Below are 19,256 nucleotides of genomic sequence, written 5' to 3'. Positions count from 1 at the left end.
TTAGCTTCTGTTCTAATTTGCTTTGCTCTATTACTGTTGGGGATTTTCCATTAGCTTTAACCAACATGGCATGCTAAAATCAATTCAGCTTAATCTGTGGAGGGGTCAAATTTGGTGACAGGCAAATTCTGTTCTAGCTCCTAAACTCTTAGAAATACCCCTAGTTTAGGAAAGAAATGGTTTTTTTCATAACCTGGGATAGTTAGTCTTTGTCTATAAAATTTCACCGCCTAGTAAGTTCCTGAATGCTTTTCTTTCCAAATGCTAGCTAGGAAAGGAGTTGGCTTGATTTTTTTAAATTCCAGGTGTCATTTGGGCTATGAGGCAGTGAAAAAGGCCAGGAGCATGGGGATACCTGAGCTACACAATATGAGCATCCATCACTGACCCACCTGCCTTGAGCACTGGGCCTTTGAGCAATTTTTTCAGCTCTACCACTTGCCTGTTCCCCAGTTAACAGCAACTCTCAGTGGATCTGGGGCCCAGGAACTTACAGGAGCCCTGCTCAACCTGGGTTCTAACCTCAGATCAGATGCAGTTATGCTGTCACAGAGGGATGGTCACTATTGCTAGCCCAGTCCTTTTGCAGGTGCCTCCCATCAGGGGCCCTCGCCTCCAACTGAGGGCTGGGAGCTGTGAGTGCAACCCTTTCCTCCCCTGGCCCATGTTCTGCCCCTGCTGGAAGCCCTTGCTGGGGCCGTGACTCCAATTCTCAGCCTCGCTCCAGGCTCTCTTGAGTTTCACCTCCCCCCTGTTTATTTCCCTAGTGTTTTCTATTTCATCTTTTCCTCTTCTCTCCTCTAACTCCTGTGCATTCTCTTTTCTTCTCAGGCAAATTTCAAGTCCTTTAAGCCTCCTAAAATCCTTTGTGAAACCTGACTCCATTTAAACAAATAAACAGACAAATAATTACAGAAGTGCCTCCTGGGCCAGGACCCCTCTGATGTGTCTTTGGTGTCCTGCTGTAGCATTCATCACAATCTGGGCCTGTGGGAGAAGCACAATAAATGAGCATTTGTTGAAATGGATGCAGTCACACCTCAAATAGCAAGTAACCTAAGAGTAAGGATCCTTTAACTCTTTTAAAATTTAAGAAAAACAAAGCCTGGTTAAAAAAGTGAATTATACGAAACAGCGCCAAAGCCCCTACCCTGCCCGGTCTGTGCGGCCTGTCCCCAGTCAGCGTTATTAACTGTGGGAACACTTCTGAGTTCCTGTTGCATCCCCGCCACCTCCAAGCATGTTTCTCTTGTCCTTGAGGGCCCTGTCCCCCTTGCTCTCTGACCTCTCACCTCTGTGTTCCCTAATTGCTGAAACCAGTTAGTTGTATTTGCGGACTGATTAAGTATAATTACATTGGAACTCGTTCACATGAACACCTGCACTGGGATGGAACCAGCATTGTATGTGTAGTTATGGTCATTCTATTCCCATTTTCCATTCTCATTGTCTTTTCAGCATCGCAGTCTGCAAATGCTATCCGCATATTTCCAAATGCTCCCCAGACCTGACTGCCTGGGTATCTCTCAGGGGCCAGTACTCTGTGTGGCCAAAATGCCAATTCCCTTCCCTCCCTGAAAGGCTGTGGCTTCTCCAGAATCTCTCTCAGTTAAAGTCATCACCATTCGCCCCGTCAAGCAAACTAGAAACTCCAGCATCCTCTTCCAACCCTTCTCTCCTAAACCCCAGACACTGGACACCTGAGAGTTCACTGAGCACTGACCACTCCGAAAATCTCTGGGACCCCTCCCAGCAACTCCATGTTGCTTGGCTCCAGGTTCCTCATCTCCCCTTTGACTCTGTGACAGTCCCCAGGTGAGGGCTCTGCTTCTCATCACTTGTCAGTCTAGTCTTAGCCACCCTGATGCCAGCGCCTTGGCTTAAAAATCAATCTGATCCTTTAAAACCACCAAGGGCTCCCTGTGGCCCACAGAAGGGGTTCACAAACTTTAACTATAAAAGTCCAAAGCGTAAATATTTTAGGCTTAGTGGTCCAAACCATCACTGTCACAATTACTCAATTCTATTTATGTAGTTCAAAAGCAGTAGACAATAGACAACAGACACAGACAATATGTAAATAATGAGCATGGCTGCATTCCAATAAAACTTTATTTGCAAAAAAGGTAGTGGGCCACCTCTGGCCACAGGCCATCATTTGTCAACCCTTGGCCTGCAGGCTAAAGCTCAGATGGCTCCCAAGGCCTTGCCATCTTGCCCTAGTGGGCTTCTCACCCTCGTCTCTCAACGTGTCTACGCCCATCATGCAGCCAGGATGTTACACATGCCCATCTTGGCACATTCTCCCCACTCTGCCTCCTTTCCCTTCTTTCCATGGCTTTAAGATTCAAAAGATTCGAGTGTGACCCTTTCACAGAGTCATCTCTCTGGCATATGGAAGGACTTGCATGGGATTTTGTACAGACTTGTATTATTGCAATTGTCGTTCTCTCTTATAAGTATCTAGTCACCTCTCTGTCTCTCCAACTAGATTATAAGCTTCTCAAGCCTGGAAAATTTCTCTTCCTACCTATCTATCCTAGCATAGCATCTGGCATATAATAAGTAAACAGCAACTCTTCATTGGATGAATGCCTATATTAATCATCTCTAATTATTCATTTGTTATCTTTCATAGAGAAGGTGGAAACTCCTAAATCTCTTTTGTCGTTGGCTCAGTCCCTGTCCTATTATGTCTTCTGAATAAAGACCTCGAGGTTTGTATCATACATTCTGGCACATTTGTGTTGGTATTTAATAATTGCCTGGCCTAGCCTTGCTGAACTGCATCTGTCTCCAGTTTGGCAATTTCTCAATGGCGTGCATCAGCAGAATGCATCTTGTTCATTAATACAGCCATCACTTTTTGTGGTTGAAACCCACATTCTTCCTCAAGATACATTTCTGTGGAGAATAAACAGATTTCGAATCTAACAGGGATTGAGATAGGATAAATTGTTTTTCTTCGTTACTAATTAGAGTTTGCAAATTAAAGCACTGTGAATTTCAGCTGACTCTTCAAAACCAGAACATTAGCCAATGAGTATTGACTCTGGCTGGTGCCTGAATTTCATCTGATGCGCTCTATTTGGGCGGCCTGATTGGTGAATCTGTTCTGTGTGATAGCTATGCCTTTGCCTTTGTTCCTGCCCAAATTGGCTATGTCTCTAGAGAGGATCATAGAACCAAGGCCTGGTTCTCAGAGGGCACTGGGTTAGGATCCAGATGGTACCAGTGGTGGCTGTGGATATTTTTAAGAAAATAGACTTGCTGGTACAACGAGAAGTAAATCCATTGGGCCCTGGAACAGGATTGTTTCTAGCCCAGGCCTTGCTTGGCTCCAGAACATCAGCGTCACTCCAGGGAGGAGAGGCCCAGATCCCTGTGGGAATGCAGACTTTGATTTTGGGAGATTCCATATGCAGAAAGTGGTTTCCTTTTTTCAGAAGACATGACTTACCATGTTTCCTTTCATACTGTACACAATGACAGTTGGACAGGTTCCTATCACCGTTACACACGCCCTTCTGCAGCCCGCAAAGGCATCTGGGAGGTGGTAGAATTGTCATACTGCTGCCTGCTGTGCATGTGTTCTGTGAGACTGAAATTGAATTAAAGACCAAAAGCACAGCATGCTTACATAACTCTGAAGCACATGGGACTTTAGCCCAAAGAGAGGATAAATTCCACTGAAAAGCACACCACATTACTGGCTTCTTCCTGAAAACTTGATCTGTGGTCCCCACTTCCCAAGGATGTGGAAAGTGGCCAGAGCCCAAAGCCCCTTTGTGCTGCGAGCAGGCTGCCTGTAGCCAGAGGCAGACGGGTCCGGCCGTCTTCCATGTCTCTGCTGGTTTTATGGGCATATTTCTCACACCCCGTTCTGCTATTAAAAATAAAATGAGGCACACATCACATGTCTCAGACTGCAAGACCCATTTCCTTCTAATAAGCTTCTCATTTGCCTGGGCTTTCCCTACCCTGGAAAGATGAAATCTCCAGAGACTCCCATTATGGATTTTTGGTTTTCTACGTTTTTTTCCTCTCTGCTGTTTTGAAAGAAAATGAAGTTAGTGAGCTCTGTCTGCCTCTCCAGACACATGTACACACACACACATACACACACACACACACACTGTCTACCTGGGAGCCAGGAGTAGATCGTCTATGCAAACAGAGAAGGATGGCTTTGTCCTGCTTACTGAGGCCCACAGAAAACAGAACTCTGAGCTGATACATACCTGCCCTGCCCTGTCCCAGCTGGAGCAGGGCCAGCCTGGGTGCATACTGCAGACAGGGCAAACCATGGGGGTTTGAGGCTTGAGGGAGCATGTCCCTTCACAGCAGGGCAGTTCTGGAGTGACTTCTGTCTGAGGTCTGACTTCCCAAATCCAGTAGCCCAAGGGGAAGGCAACTCCGGGAGTAGCCCAGGCAGCCAGGTCAGAAGGCACACCCACTAAGGCCCTCATTTCCAGGAGAGGTTCTCAAACACCCCAACCAGGCCCCTCTAGGGTGTCCAGTGTAAGAATACAGGCTCGTTCGTCAGTAAGATCTAGGGCATGCAAGGGGACCCGAGAAATGAAGTCTGGCCCCATCAACAGAAGGGTACTGCCCTGTCAGAGTGACAGCAGCAGCCCAGAGAGTTCAGGATTGAGTGAGAGGGATGAGAAGTGGAGATGGCGCCTTGAGAAAGGAGTGGTCCAGAGAACAAGGGGCAGGGTGCAGCATGCAGCTGGCCATCCGACTGGCTCACCTGGGACCCTGACCTTCTGGTACCCTGCCATCATCTGACATTTTCCACTGTTGCATGGTATGTGCCAGCCCCATTAAAAATCCTACCATAGAGGCTGAAGGGAGATCAACCCAACCCATTTTTCAAAAGGCTGAGGGAGAAGCTTGCCCCGGTCGCAGAGCAGAGCCAGACTGACTTCCCTGTGGGCTGACTCCCACCTCAGGAGACCCTGCCACTGCAGCCTCTGCCCTCAGCACCTGGGCTCGGCCTCATGAGGCTGTGTTCTCTGCCCTCAGCGTCCTTGAGGGCTCTGTGCCACGACCTCAAGCTGAGCAGCGGCTCTAAGCTCTTTTCGGCTACCCGAGACTTGGTAGGAAAAACATATGGCTGCTTTAGGTAATCTTGGGCATGTTTCATTGACAAGAAAAGCCTCAGAGTGCAGACAAACCCCTTCATTCAGAATTTGGATTGGGCTAACATTTTTTCTATATTGTCAATGGAAAAAAGAAGGGTGTTTGAACAGCAGATTAATAGGGTATGAAAGAGAACACAGGCTTCCTGTTCTTAAACATTTTAACGATGTTCACGGATCCACAGAAAGGGGCTGGAAGGACCTTAGGGATCCTCGTGGCCAAACCAGCTCATTTTACACATGAACAAACTGAAACCTCTGGGTTTGGCTGCAGACCTAATTAGCTAATACGCCTGGCTGGGAGCCTAGGGTCCCCCCTCACAGCCTGGTCTTCTGTCTCTTGGAGCCCACAGTTATTCACAGAAAACGTTCAGCTAAATTAGTATTGACAATAAGTTTGCTACTAATATATGATCCTTATTTATTCAGACTCATCATCCATTGAACAGCTGTCTGTCTAGCGCCTCCTTCAGAGTGTGGGTGGGAACATACACAATGAATAAAGTGTATGAGGAGCTTACAGTTCAGAGAAGCCATGATTTCTGCACCAGTTATTGTATTTCTAGATGAGAAGTGCTAGATGTCACGTAAAAGGAATGAAGGACCTGCTGAACAGTCAGCAGAAAGGGAGGTAACTTTGGCTATGGAGAGCAAAGATGTTTTTGTGGAATACCCAGCTCTTGACTTGGCCTTGAAAGCTTGATATGATTTGGGCAGGTAAAGAGGAAGGCGAGGTGTTTCAGGTGGATGTACCAGATGGAATAGTGTAGTAGTCTGAAAAACAGCCCCCAAAGGTATTGGCTTCTCATCCCTGGAACCCGTAAACGTTACCTTGGCAAAAGAGTTTTTGCAGATATAATCAGGGATCTTGAGATGGGGAGATTATCCTGTATTACTGGAGTGGACCCTAAATGCAATCACAAGTGTCCTTATAAGAGGAAGGCAGAGAGAGATCACAGACAAAAGAGGAGAAGGCAGTATGACCAGAGAGGTAGAGATTGGAGTGATGCGGCCACAAGCCAAGGAATGCTGGTAGCCACCAGAAATAGGAAGAGGTAAGGAGCGTCTGGGGAGAGCGTGGCCCTGTCCACACCTTGATTTTGGTCCAGTGGGTACTGGATTTGGACTTCTGGCCTCCAGACTATGAGAGAATAAATTTCTGTTGTTTTAAGCCACGAAGTTTGTGGTAATTTGTTACAGCAGCCACAGAAAATGAATACAAATAGGAAAGGGAAAGCCTATTTGAGAAAGGGTATGGTTCAAGGTATTTGCCAGGAGCATCTTCAGATATTTAGAGAAGTAGTAAGACCCTGGGTTAGGGCAGTGTCTGGTATTAGTTTGAAGAGTTCCTGCAAGTTTCTGTATGGATCTTACCTTCCCCACTGGAGTGCTGGGCTCTGGAGGAGAACCACGATGCTCAACGGATGGCTGTTCTTTCTCTGCATACTGACTACCATGCTCCTCAGGTAGAGGCAGCCGATACTTGCTGAATGGCATGATGAATTTTGGCAGCTGCCACACTGGGGCTTGGACCAGGTTTATTGATGAAAAGTTAAAGCTGGCCAGGCCTGGTGCTCAGATAGGATTGACGAACCTGTCATCTTCAGACCGTCATCTAGAATTCCCCATGTCATGCCTCACAGTGGCGTGGTGCGGTTTGTCAGGAAATGCTCAGCCAACCAAGGACCAAAGGGTGGCAGGGGCTGTGGAGGGAGGGACTCAGGGTGGAAGGCAGGGCACCTGTGGTTGTGGTGAGAGGCTGGGAGCTCGCCTGCCAGTGAAGCGGCCTTATTGATGGCGGAGTCCAGTTCTCTGCTGGCCCTGAGCAAATGTGATTAAAGATCATTGGGGGCTTTTATGACACTTATCGATCTGAGGTTGTTTATAGCCATGAAACAACTGTAAATAGAGGAATGAAATAAAAACAGTAGGATACTTAACTCTGATCCTCCTATGAGGTCGAGAAAGCTTTCCGCACAGCTCCTGCAGCAGCAGGGAGCTGAAATGCACGTCTGCAAGGGGAATCTTATTCTCCTGTGCTCCTAATGGCTGATTTAAGAGGCAGCTTTCTTCTCACAGCTGAAACCTAATCCTCATTCTTTCCCAGGAAGTGGCCCCGGTTAACAAAATTGTCTGCTGGCACCACTAATTGTTTACCTCCCATAGGGTTTTAGGATGCTCATGGCCAGTTACCTCCTCCTTCCAAAGCTGTTTTTCTTTTTTTTCCTCCTCTTCTCTCCTTCTTTTCCCTCTCCTCTTATTTTCTTTTTTCTTTCTTTTCTTCCTTCCTTTTCTTTCTTTCCTCTTTTGGCCGCTCATTTATTGGATTGAAAGGTTTTGACCTATGACTATTTGTAAAGCGTTAGGAGCCTTCAGTAGACAGTCACCAATCATTTCAATGCAATAGACCAAGCCATGTGACCGTTGGACTTTCTTTGCTTTCCCCTTGTAGAAATCCGAGAGGCCTTTCGGGTTCTGGACCGAGATGGGAATGGCTTCATCTCCAAGCAGGAGCTGGGAATGGCCATGCGCTCTTTGGGGTACATGCCGAGTGAGGTGGAGCTGGCCATCATCATGCAGCGCCTGGACATGGACGGTGAGACCCGGGCCAGCAGCATCTCCCCTGACGTGAGCCCTGACTCATCAGTGACACCTTGGGTTTTAAAGAGTCTTGCACTTGGACTCTAAAGACTTAGGTTCAAGTCTTGGTTTACATTTGAAGAGTGGAAACATGGACTAGATCAAGGTTTTTCAGACAACATTTCATAGAGCTGTAGGGGCCTGCAGACGTGGTTCTGGGGCCACTAGAGGGAGCAGGGTGAGGAAGGAGCCCTGGCTGCAGGAGCAGCAAGAATAGTTTTGTTTTTTCTTTTTTAAAAGAACAGCTTTATTGAGATAGAATTCACACACCATAAAATTCATCCATTTAACCTGTACAATCCAATGGTTTTTAGTGTATTCACAGATTTGTGCAACCAATGCCATAATCAATTTTAGAACATTTTCAACAGTTCAGAAAGAAACCCTGTACCTCTAGCCCTCACCTCCTGACTCCTCTATCCCCCCAAGCTCTAGGCAACCAGTAATCTACTTTCTGTCCCTATGAATTTGCCTCTTCTGGACATTTCATATAAATGGAATCACACAATATGCATATCCTTGTGACTGGCTTCTTTGACCTAGCATATGTTGGCAAGGTTCATCCTATTGTAGCATGTATTAGTACTTGGTTTCTTTTTATGGCCAGATTGTATTTCATTGCTTGGATAGAACAGCTTATTTTCTGTCTGTTTTATATACTGGGTTTCTACATACAACCCCATTGGGGAAAAGGGTTTCACTGTATTTACAAAGTTCTAAAAAATGACATATTGGATCTTTAAGGTTCTTTCCTGCTCTAAATCCTAAGAGTCTATCCCAAACCAGCTGTGACCTGCCTGACATTTAGATCCTGCCTTGGCTGAAGGTCCAGGAAGGAGCCTTCTTATTTTGTTTTTCAACACACATTCTCCCACTCTGAAAAGCAGCTTGATTCCAGGCCTAAGGGATCCAGAGTGGTGGGCTGTGGGGCCTCTCAGGTAGTACATCAAGTACAGACTGAGTAAAAGGCAACAGAGGAAGGGGCAGAAATCTTTTGGAGGAATAGATCAAGGCCATCTTAGGATGTTTGCTTGGCCTGCGGGCTGATTGGAAGAACACAGCTCTCTCCTGTCATCTTACTGGATTTGTTGGAAAGATGATCATAAGGGTGACCATATGGTGAATGAACCGAGTGCCAACCACCAAGTGCAGCTGCGGACATTCATTTTCTGGTTCAGGATAGAGATGTTGGATCAGGGATGTTCAGTTTGAGCAGTCCCAGCCTTGTCCTTACAACTCTGATTGCGAATCATTGTGTCTTTGCAGGCCTGGTTTGACCTTGCTTTGCATTTCTGAAAAACTGAAGCAAAGCACACATTGTATAACCAAATCTCTCTTCCATTGACTCCCAGCATCATTTCAGAGATACATTCCCAGAAAAAAAGTTTCCTCCTTAATGTAATAGAAATCTTAATCTATACCTCTCTTCATGGAACTAAGAAAGTTTCATGCTTTTGTCTCTCCTCTCACAGCTCCTATTGTAAAATCTAGTCAAATGGACTAAAGCAAATGGAATTAGCAACATTTACTAAAAAGGAGCTGGGGCTATTGTGGGAGAGTTGATGAGAGTTAAGGGTCTTCATCAAAGGCCATCTTTGTTCTTTATATGTTCACCCATTGGCCCCTGGGTCATGGGGAATTTTCACGTGATTGCAAATCTCCGCTGATCTCCTGAGGCCTTGGCATCCTGGGGGATCTTGCTCTTGTTCAAGGGGCTCATCAGGACTCAGGCCAAAGCTCCATCTGCGGTGCAGTTTAAGAGACTTCAAGTTTCATGAATTTATTTGCTACTTACTACACTCAGCTACCCATGCTGAAGACAGAGTTTTACAAGCACATCTTGTAGAGAATTTCTGTTAGTTCCTTTAACAAAAGCCCAAGTCATCAGCTGTTTCACCATAACCCCATCAGGTAAAAGCACATTTATTTCCTTTTGAAGTGTTGCTTCCTCGAAGTTTTGCTTTGTTGCCTGCAAAAGATTTAATAGAGAACATATGAAAACAGTGCAGCAGTGCAGGCACAAGGACTTGCCGACACAATTTATTAAATCCTAAGTGTGAAAAGAACTAAGTGAAAAATGCCCAGTCTGAGGCTGAAATGGGTGTCTTTAAGTCTTTTGTAAATAATGCTCTTAAGTGAAATGTCCAGGGTATTGGGTTCTGGATATGGATGGACTCAGTGTTTTTAGTGTCCTTCTCTTAATGGGGCCTTTTGAGCTGTTCTGTTAAAAAAAAAAAAAACTCAGGTTCTAATTATATCCGTCCTTCCTAGCTTCTGTAACTGGGGATCCTCCACAGAGATTCGGCCTACCTAATTAAGCTTCTCTTTGGCGTGAAACTTGTGGAATGGCAGAGATTTTTATGGGGATGATGCCAAAAAAAAAGAAAAAGAGTGTTTGGGCTGGAATTTAGGATTTTTAGCTGTGAGATGACTGTTCCTCCTGATCCACAGACCCTGGTGCCCAGAGGTTACAGGAGAGGTGGCAGTGCTTCCATCCATCCCAGCTGGCCATGATTAGGAGCAGGTCTGGCCCACACATTGGTCTTCTTTCTGGGGTCCCTGCTGGTTTGGTTTGCCTAATGGTGAGGTCACACCTTGGGCACAAGGCCCAGCTGGAATTAGCCTGAGTGTGTCTGTGCAACCTAAGTCGACACATGAGGCTTTCATTAGGTGGTTCCTTGTGAGTGGGGTGCCTTGCTGGCTCGCATGTAACAGTAACCTCCCTGGATTAGGGAGCTCAGCAAGATTTCCTGGACATGGAGCCTGCAGGAGCCAGACAGTTTCAGTCTGTGTGTGGAGCAGAATGGGAGATAGGCAGTAGGGTCTGGGATTGCTCTCATGGCCCATGGCCAATTTGACTTCAGTGCTGGGACTGAGTCTGTGTGTATCTGTGTGTGTGCTGTGTGTGCATAGCATGGGCTGAACTACTCAGAGTTAAATAAACAGAAAACCAAAATTTCTGCCCAACGCCCAGGGCTTCCTCTTTGGCCCATTACCACAAAGGCTCTTTCTTGGAACTTTAACTCAATTCCACAACCCCTGGTGTTCACTGTCCCTCTCCTCTTTCATCAGCCTCTGCATCTGAGGGGACTTTTGCTCTAACACTAGTTGGGGACCAGAATTAACCATTCCTGGATGCTTTTCACCAGGATTTCTCCTTAAAGCCAGATTCTGGAAGCCTGTAGCCCTTTCAGTCAGGCTCCTGGGGCATTTAAGCCCAGTCCCCTAAGGCATTCCTTGCATGTTGGGAATCAACTTCTCTCCAATGCATCATAGTACTAGTTACGCACCATCCTTGGAAGAAGTGATAAAATAGTCACCCAAAAAAGTGTCTCCAAACTTAAATCTTCTATAGAAGTGGGGCGGGAAAGGCTGCTAGAAAGTGACTGCGGGCTCTGCCATGCTCCTTCTGCTCCCCTCGGTTCCGTGGTCCCACGGCAGCTCCTGGAGCCCCACAGAACTTCCCGCATCATTCACTGGGGAGTAAGGGCTTGGTATCTTCAAGACTCAGTGAATATTTTTGACTGCTTTCTACATTTCAATGATTTTACCAACCATACCCCGATGGCCATCTGGAGTGATTCCAGCCAGCTTTGCAGATGGTTTCCTGAAACAATCAAACCAGGAGGCATTCTCAGCAGCGCGTGGCCTTTGCCTCGCCTGCTCACGTTTCCTGACTCGATCCTCTCCTGCTCTAGGCTGCCCTCCCCTCTCCTGCACTTAAAGAACAAAGGCCCTCTGTGAAACAAATGCAGACTTCGTCCTCTTCCTACTTGATTTTCTTTCTGCTCCTCAAAGATGGAGAATCTCATGAAATTCCAACAAGTTTGGGGTTTTGAAATGAATTCTTGTCTCTCAGCAGGGTTTGTAGGGGTTTTTTAGGTTCATTACTGCCTGGATGGTGAATTTGATTCAGTCTAGTTCAATTTAAAAAGGATTTATCTGGTGCCTATTATGTGTGAACTTATTTTTATGGTTGACAAGATTCACTTTTGGTTCATTTTGAGACAAACCACTGAGCTACAAAGAACAAAATTATAGCCAGAGTCACATGAAAGAGTGAACAGTGTCCCATTGTTAGCCTGTGTGTCCACACCTCCCTCTCTCAACTACTCATTCATTACAAGTATTAATCCTTTGCCGATTAGTCATATGGTTATGACCTTTCTGTTTTCACTTGTGATCTCCTAGAAGACAGAAAAGTATATGCTTGATTCTGAATAGCGCTCACTTCCACTTTACATTCACACACGTCAGTGTACTGATGTGGATGCCCTGGAACTGGCATAGGTCTATTTTGTGAGTCAGAATGTACCCTTCTTTCCTGTGTGTGAGGGAAGACGCTCACCCACAAACTGCATGGCATGGAACTGTCTGGTGTGAGGTGGAAGCAGCTGGGGCTTATTAGCCCAAAGCAGAGGTTCCTGAACCTGAGAAAACAGTGGGGAGCGTGCTCCACACAGACTGGTAGACTCTGAATCCCCAGGGTGGGGCCCAGGAGCCTGCATCCTTTAACAGTTTCATCAGGTTATGGACAGCAGTGTCTCCACTGACATAACCAGGGAATCTTTGCTTAAAGGAAAAATCTAGAGCTAAAGGGAAATCTTCAAGCCTGTGAATATTTGTGTGAGTAAGAAGGTCTGAGTAGGAGGTAATGCCTGAAAGGCGGATAAGGAGCCTTTCCTTTGGGAATTTGATGAAGGAAGCGGACAGTCCGTGCTCAGTGCTGGTCAGCCCTGCCTAAAAGCGGTAGACCCTCCCAGTGCTCGCACCTGCGGGGGCCTCAGCCTCCTCGCTCCACCAGCTGTGGTCTAGAGACCTGCGGAATCAGCGTCACCTGGGAGCTTGCTTAAAATGCTGACTCTCAGGCCCACACTAGACCTGCTGATTCAGAGCCTGCATTGTAACAAGAGTCCCAGGTGATTCGTATACACAGCGAAGTTTGAGAGGTGCTAGTCTAGGGCACACTTTGAGAAATGGGAAGCAAACCCAACCATGTTTGCTCGTCTGAGGATCCCTCCTGTGGAGTGCAGACTCTCCCTAGTCTCCTGCCAGGATCTCAATGCACAGGGATTTTTAACTTAAAAACTGGAAGTGATTCACAAAGCCAAAGTCCTGGTGAAGGTCAGTTATAGGAAATATCTCTCCAACTGTTTGCATCTGTGAATAAGCATGGTTGGCATCAAACTGTTTCCTATTTCATTCTTTGTTGGTGAGTTATTGCTCCCTGTACTTTGTGGTCTTACTGTGGTAGGTCTTATACTGGTAATGATAATGTATTAATGCTTGCCATGCCCCCCATAATAATACTGAATAACAATAATACTAAGTAACATACAGAGTCTGCACCATGGGCCATGCACTGTTCTAGGCACTTTTTTTTTTTTTGAGGAAGATTAGCCCTGAGCTAACATCTGCTGCCAATCCCCCTCTTTTTGCTGAGAAAGACTGGTCCTCAGCTAACATCTGTGCCCATCTTCCTCCACTTTATATGTGGGACGCCCACCACAGCATGGCTTGCCAAGCGGTGCCATGTCTGCACCCGGGATCCGAACAGGCGAACCCCAGGCCGCTGAAGCAGAACATGTGCACTTAACCGCTGAGCCACCAGGCCTGCGCCCTAGGCACTTTATTAACCTATTTAGTCCTCACATCAGCCACAGGTACTAACTAGTAGGATTCTCATTTTGTTGATGAGAAAAATGAAGTGCTGAGGTTTCAAGTAACTCACCAAGGTCATGCTACTAGTAAGAGCCGTATGAATCCAAGACCTTAACCACATATCTTGTCAATATATTATTCTCTTTGTGGTTTTAGTGGATATGGTCACTTAGGGTGACAAGACATTGAAGCAGTGACTGAACAGAACACACACATACACAGGCACACACACTCCAGTCATGACATCACCTAGGTATTCCAGGTCTATGTGTGAGTGTTTTGGTTTCCAATTACTATTCCACATAGTCTCCTGTGGTCGCCTTTGGCTGGATGACAAACTCTAGCCACTCGCCACGTTATCCTTGTAGAGTGAAGCCTAACCCTAGAGCAGAGTTTGTGAACTGGAGATGGTGTCTTTGGGTTTCTTGTAGCATTAGTGAGGTGAGTCCTTTAGGCCCTCTTGGGATAGATATTGGTGGATGTTTGTGACAAATTCACTCCAAAATTCCTGTCTCCATAAGCAGTTCTTTCCTCTGTGTTATGCCAAGAAAAGTGTGTTATCTTAACCTTTATGAGAGTTGGCCACATTGAATCCAAATTTCAGCTAAAGACCAAAGTGTTCAAGCCACTTCCAGCTACTCAAGCCAGCATAATAAAAACAGAGTTTCTGGGAGCCAGCCCAGTGGCATGGTGGTTATGTGTGCATGCTCCACTTTGGTGGCCCGAGCTTCACAGGCTCAGATCCCGGGCATGGACCTATGCACCACCCATCAAGCCATGCTGTGGTGGTATCCCACATACAAAACAGAGGAAGATTGATACAGATGTTAGCTCAGCAACAATCTTCCTCAAGCAAAAAGAGGAAGATTGGCAACAGATATTAGCTCAGGGGCAATCTGCCTCACGAAACATAGTAAAAAAATAAAAACAGAATTTCTGGTGTGTGCACCCATTTCAGGAAGAGCATCCTCAGCCAATATTATATTCTGTCTTGCTTGTTTTAGCATCCTAGAATCCATTGCTACACGTAGCCCCTGGTTCACATTGATATAAATTAGCAACACCTTGCAACTCTGTGTTCTCCCATTTCGGACTTGGAACTCCCTGGGACGTGCAGATCTGATTCTGGTCATGGATTTAGAGACAGTGAAACTTGGTGGGAGTAGATATTGAAAACAGGCATCCCCTTTCAATGCAGCTGCCTCAACTGTGTTTATTATAGGTCTTCATAGTCTCCAAGTTCTTTAAGCTGATCTGTCCCATCTCAGGGAGACTTGGGCATTCAGTTTTCTGAATCTACCCAGATGTCCCCTTTCCAAGTCTCAGGTCCCACCCTTTCCAGTCAGTGCCCTAAATTTAACATGAGAGACTTGAGGAGCCTGTGACTTCACCTTATAATTCTATACACCACACAATTAAATTTGGGTCTTCCCTGCAGCTGTAAGAAGTAAGTGATTACTTTCAGGGCACCCTAGAAGCACTGAAGTTCTCTGTGACCTGCGCTGAGAGTTTCAAAGCCATAGCTCAGTTTTTCTTTCAAGGGTGTTCAGAAGTAGTCATCCCACCCCACGGTCCTTGTAGTCATCTTTGCTACTGTAAAAGTTAAACACAGGAGCTACAGGGGTCTTCCAAAGCCTTGCTTTCAATAATTATTTTATCCCAAGAAACCACAGATGACATTGAATTAATTATGACGTAGTGCATCCCATAGATAGTGGTATCCCATAGATAGTGGTATCCCATTTTTCATAGCAAGAAGGTCAGCACTTCATTTAAGATCAGAGATAAGCAAACCAATCTCAGAATCCCACTTAGGAAGTTTGTTTCCTCCTGGTACCACATACTGTATCATCTTGAAAACAGAAACCATGCTGGATTCCTAGAAGTGAGAATGTTATGTGAAAGATAAGAACCTGCTAAAATTATTTATACATAAATAAAATTTCTCTCAGGCAAGGTTTACCAAAAGGAATGTATGAAAGTGCCCATCTCAGAACACCCTGACCAGTATTGAGTATTATTTAGCAAATCATCACTAATATGATTGGTGAGGAGTGGGGACTTATTTTGTTTTAACTTATAAGTGAGATGAAGTATTTTTCATATGTTGATTAGTTATCCATTTTGTGTGTATGTGGATTATCTTTTTCTGGAGGGGGGAATCTGTCTCAGTGAGGATAGGCTAAGTTATGCTTCAGTAATAAATACCCCCAAATATCAGTGGCTTAGTACCACAAAATAAAAGTTCTCATTCATGCTATATGTCCATTGTGGGTTGGCTGGGTGTTTCCCCTTTGTCATCCTCACTCAGGAGTCCTGGCAGAGGGAGGCCTCCATGTCTGTGTTTCCATGAGAGCTATGGCAAGGGAGAGAGACTGGGTGAATTACATAGTGATTCTTGAAGTTTTTGTCACTTCTGTTCACATCTCATTGGCTAATGCAGGTCACATGGCTGTGCCTACGATCAGGGGTGTTGGGAAGTAGAATCAGTTTCCATGCCCAGAGGGAATGAACTTTTTGGTGAACAACACTAATGATGACTTAAGGATTTTAGGCTTTTTAATTTTTTATTAGAATGTCACATTTAGTGCAAAAATTTTATCTCAGGAAAAACTTTTAGAAACACTATGAATAGGGGCAAAAACAATTATAGGAGATTTTACACATTCTTTTCAGATTGATCAAGTAGATGAAACTAACAGAATTTTAATGACATTCAATGTGTGTATATGAGTATGTGTGTGTGTGTCTGTGTAATATAAATTCTATATCCTTAAAAAGAGAAATAATATCCTCCTTTTTAAGTGATTCTGGAACATTAACAAAACATGGCTATGTGTTAGGCCACAAAGACAACTTAATTAAATTTGAAAGGACAAATATTACAGGTATGTTTTCTGAGTACAATGCAATAAACCAGAAATTAATAAAAGAAGTTTGAGTAAGAATCCCACCCACTTGGGAATTGAAAAATCAAAAACCAAAAACCTTTTAATTTAATAAACAGATCCAAGAGCTGATTCTTTGAAGACAAAATGCAATAAATTGACAAATATAGCATATTTAATTAACAACTGAAGAGAGTGATCACTAAACTAGAAATGGAAAAATATGGAAGATTTTTAAAAAAGAATACTTGATACAATTTTGTGTGAATACATTTGAACATCTACATGAAATGGAGATTTTTCTGGAAAAATATAAGTTATTGAAATTGATTCAAGCTGAAGTAAGTAATATAAATGGGAAGTTGCATACTTGCAGCCTGCCAGCCAAATACAGCCCATAGCCATATTTCACTTGGCTCACACATCGTTTTATAAAGCAGAAAATCTCATATTATAAACTTGCACTTCTTTCTCCTCTTAAAACATTGGAGAATTTGGCAAGACTTGACCTACATTCCTTCCTTGCAATAATTTGGTGGAGCTGAGTAGCTATCCTCTCTAGGCGGGGCAAATGCCACAGTGTCCACCATTCCTTTATTGTCTTACACCTGCTACTTCCCCTTGGATGGCCCGGCTCGGTCCCTATGGGCTTTGAAGTTTGTGACTCTGCCTAAATGGACCAGTGAGTGATGAGGGGATCTTCCACTGTTGTGGTAATTTATTCTTCATTGCCCTTAGTTTTAACTGTAGGGTGTTTTTGTCTTGTTTGTTTTCTTTTCTGTTTTTGTTTCTGTTTTGCTTATTTGTTGTCATTTCTAGCAACTTCACTAGCTTACTTATTTTAATTCCTCATAATTTAATAATTAAGGCAACTAGGACAACAAATTTGCCAATGAGAAGAGCTTTAGTGATAGCTCCCAAACTTTGATAGTTTTAATTGTTTCCTTGTTTTCTTTACAGTATTTTATTGTATTTTTAAATTCCCTCTGCTACTCTACAAATTTTTTAGGAAAGTATTTTATAATTCCAAGTCGTTTCTATTTAAAATTTCTAGTTTACATTTAAATTTTCTATTTTTGTTGCATTGTGGAAAATAAATATGATCTTCAGTTTGCTAGGATTTTCTTTATAACCAAGAATAAGATGAATTTTTATGAAAGTATTGCCTCTATGGTATGGTCTAAGGATTTTGTACAAGTATAGAAGTTATCTTCATATTACCTGTTTCCCCTCCACCTGTATTTTTGGTTATTTTATCTGAGATAAATTGCTGCAATGTGATGAAGTCTCCCACTGCAGTTCCATTGCTTTCTTGGTTTACTGCAACAGTTTTTATTTTAATTTTCAATGCTCTGTCTGCCCTCATAGTGGATTTTACCTTTTATCAATATAAATGTTCTTTAAACACTTGAGTTATACTTTTGCTTTCTGTTGATTTTTGCCACATAACCTTTTTGCCTGTGTTTGCATAACATTTGTTGTTACTTGTGGTCATTGGGGAGCATTCACCATCACTCAGCTGCTTCTTCGAGGAACCGGGTGCGCTGTACTCTTGCCCTTTCCGTGTGATGGTTTTAGATGTGAAGCTTTTACCCAATACGCACCATTATGATTTCATTTTTAATTATTCTGAGGGCCTAACTTATTTGTTTCAAAACTTTTAGCTTGGATCTTAATTCTGTCATTTTGTTTTCTGCTGGTTTCCATGTGTATTTACTTTTGGATTTGTCTTCTTTTTTACTACAGTGGGTTTTTAAAACTATATATTTGCCTCTCAGTTGTTTTGAAGTTAGATATCTTGCTTTCACTTTTTCTAGTAATGGCCATAAAGTTTTGTGAACTTATCTTTAACTCCTAACATCAGTTACAAATTAATAATACTCTCTTATGTGGGAAGATGAGAAATTAAATGTTTCCCCCTTTCTCTTTTCTATTCTTTGTTAAATTCAATGTGTTTGTTATAAATGTTTCTTCCTCCTCCTCTTTTTTTAAAAAATTTTTATTATTTTCAATTTTACAGAATATTATCAGTTTTAGAACCATATTTTGAAACATGTGTTTTCCCTGTGTATTTAACTGGTTTCAGTGCCCATACCCAACCATTTCTCGTTTTCTGCTTCTTATTTTAATTAATATACATTTGCTTATTTTAATTAATATGCATTTGCTTCTTATTTTCTGGCATAAACCTTTCACAATTTCATTGTTTTTTTTTTTTTTTCAGGAAGTTTATCTCAACCCTCAATCTTCTGAGTATTGTAAATCTGAGAATATCTTTCCCTAAACACTCACACACAAATGGCAACTTGATTAGGTATAGAATTCTTGGGTTATAGCCTTCTGCTTTAAAAATTCTATGATTGCTACTCCATTATTTTTGGTTTTTAATGTTGTCAGGAAACTTGTGACCAACTTACTGTTTATTCCTGTGAACAATGTAATTTTTTTTAGGATGTAATCATTATCCGTGAAGTGTGAGCATCTCACCAGTCTGTTTCCCTGTGTGTGTTGTTGCTGTTCACGGTGGTTGGTGCTGTGGCTGTTGCTGATGTTAGAATTCCTTGTGATATGATTCACACTCTCAATTTTTAAACTGAGTTTTTTCCTAGAAAACATTTCTTTGACCCTCTTTGTTTTCAGTCTGTCTTTCTAGCCTTTCTCACAGGGTAGATCTCGGGCTGTGGTCCCCACATCTTTCCCTGACAGTTATTCTTTCTCCATCTTTTTTTTTCAGTCTTCTGCATTTCTTATATGTTTATTTTGTTCACTACTTTGAGATTTTCCAATGAACAGTCTAGTGATTACTGGATTTTATTTCTGTAACAATGCTGTCTCATCTCCTTGCAATTTTTCTTGTTACTTTTCTAATTTGATTGATGTGACGTCTTCTCTGTGTTCTTGTGGACATAAACTAGAGCTTTTC

At 43.5% G+C, this 19,256-nt stretch overlaps 1 protein-coding gene across 11 annotated transcripts in view; it reads left to right on the top strand.

Annotated features, from left to right (window-relative positions):
• The window catches only part of CALN1 (calneuron 1), a 521,933-nt gene that overhangs the window by 269,667 nt on the left and 233,010 nt on the right, over positions 1–19,256 (top strand). For 10 of the 11 annotated variants that reach the window (XM_023655518.2, XM_070231770.1, XM_023655512.2 and 7 more), the window contains one exon: positions 7,597–7,740. The exons of the other annotated variant lie outside the window; for it this stretch is intronic. In XM_023655518.2, the coding sequence (XP_023511286.1) occupies positions 7,597–7,740 (144 nt within the window). The remainder of the gene's footprint in view (positions 1–7,596; positions 7,741–19,256) is intronic. 11 annotated transcript variants of the gene reach the window in all.

The sequence above is a fragment of the Equus caballus genome, chromosome 13 (assembly GCF_041296265.1).
Source record: "Equus caballus isolate H_3958 breed thoroughbred chromosome 13, TB-T2T, whole genome shotgun sequence".
In the NCBI taxonomy this organism is placed as follows: Eukaryota; Metazoa; Chordata; class Mammalia; order Perissodactyla; family Equidae; genus Equus; species Equus caballus.
This window is presented reverse-complemented; position numbering and strand designations above follow the sequence as displayed.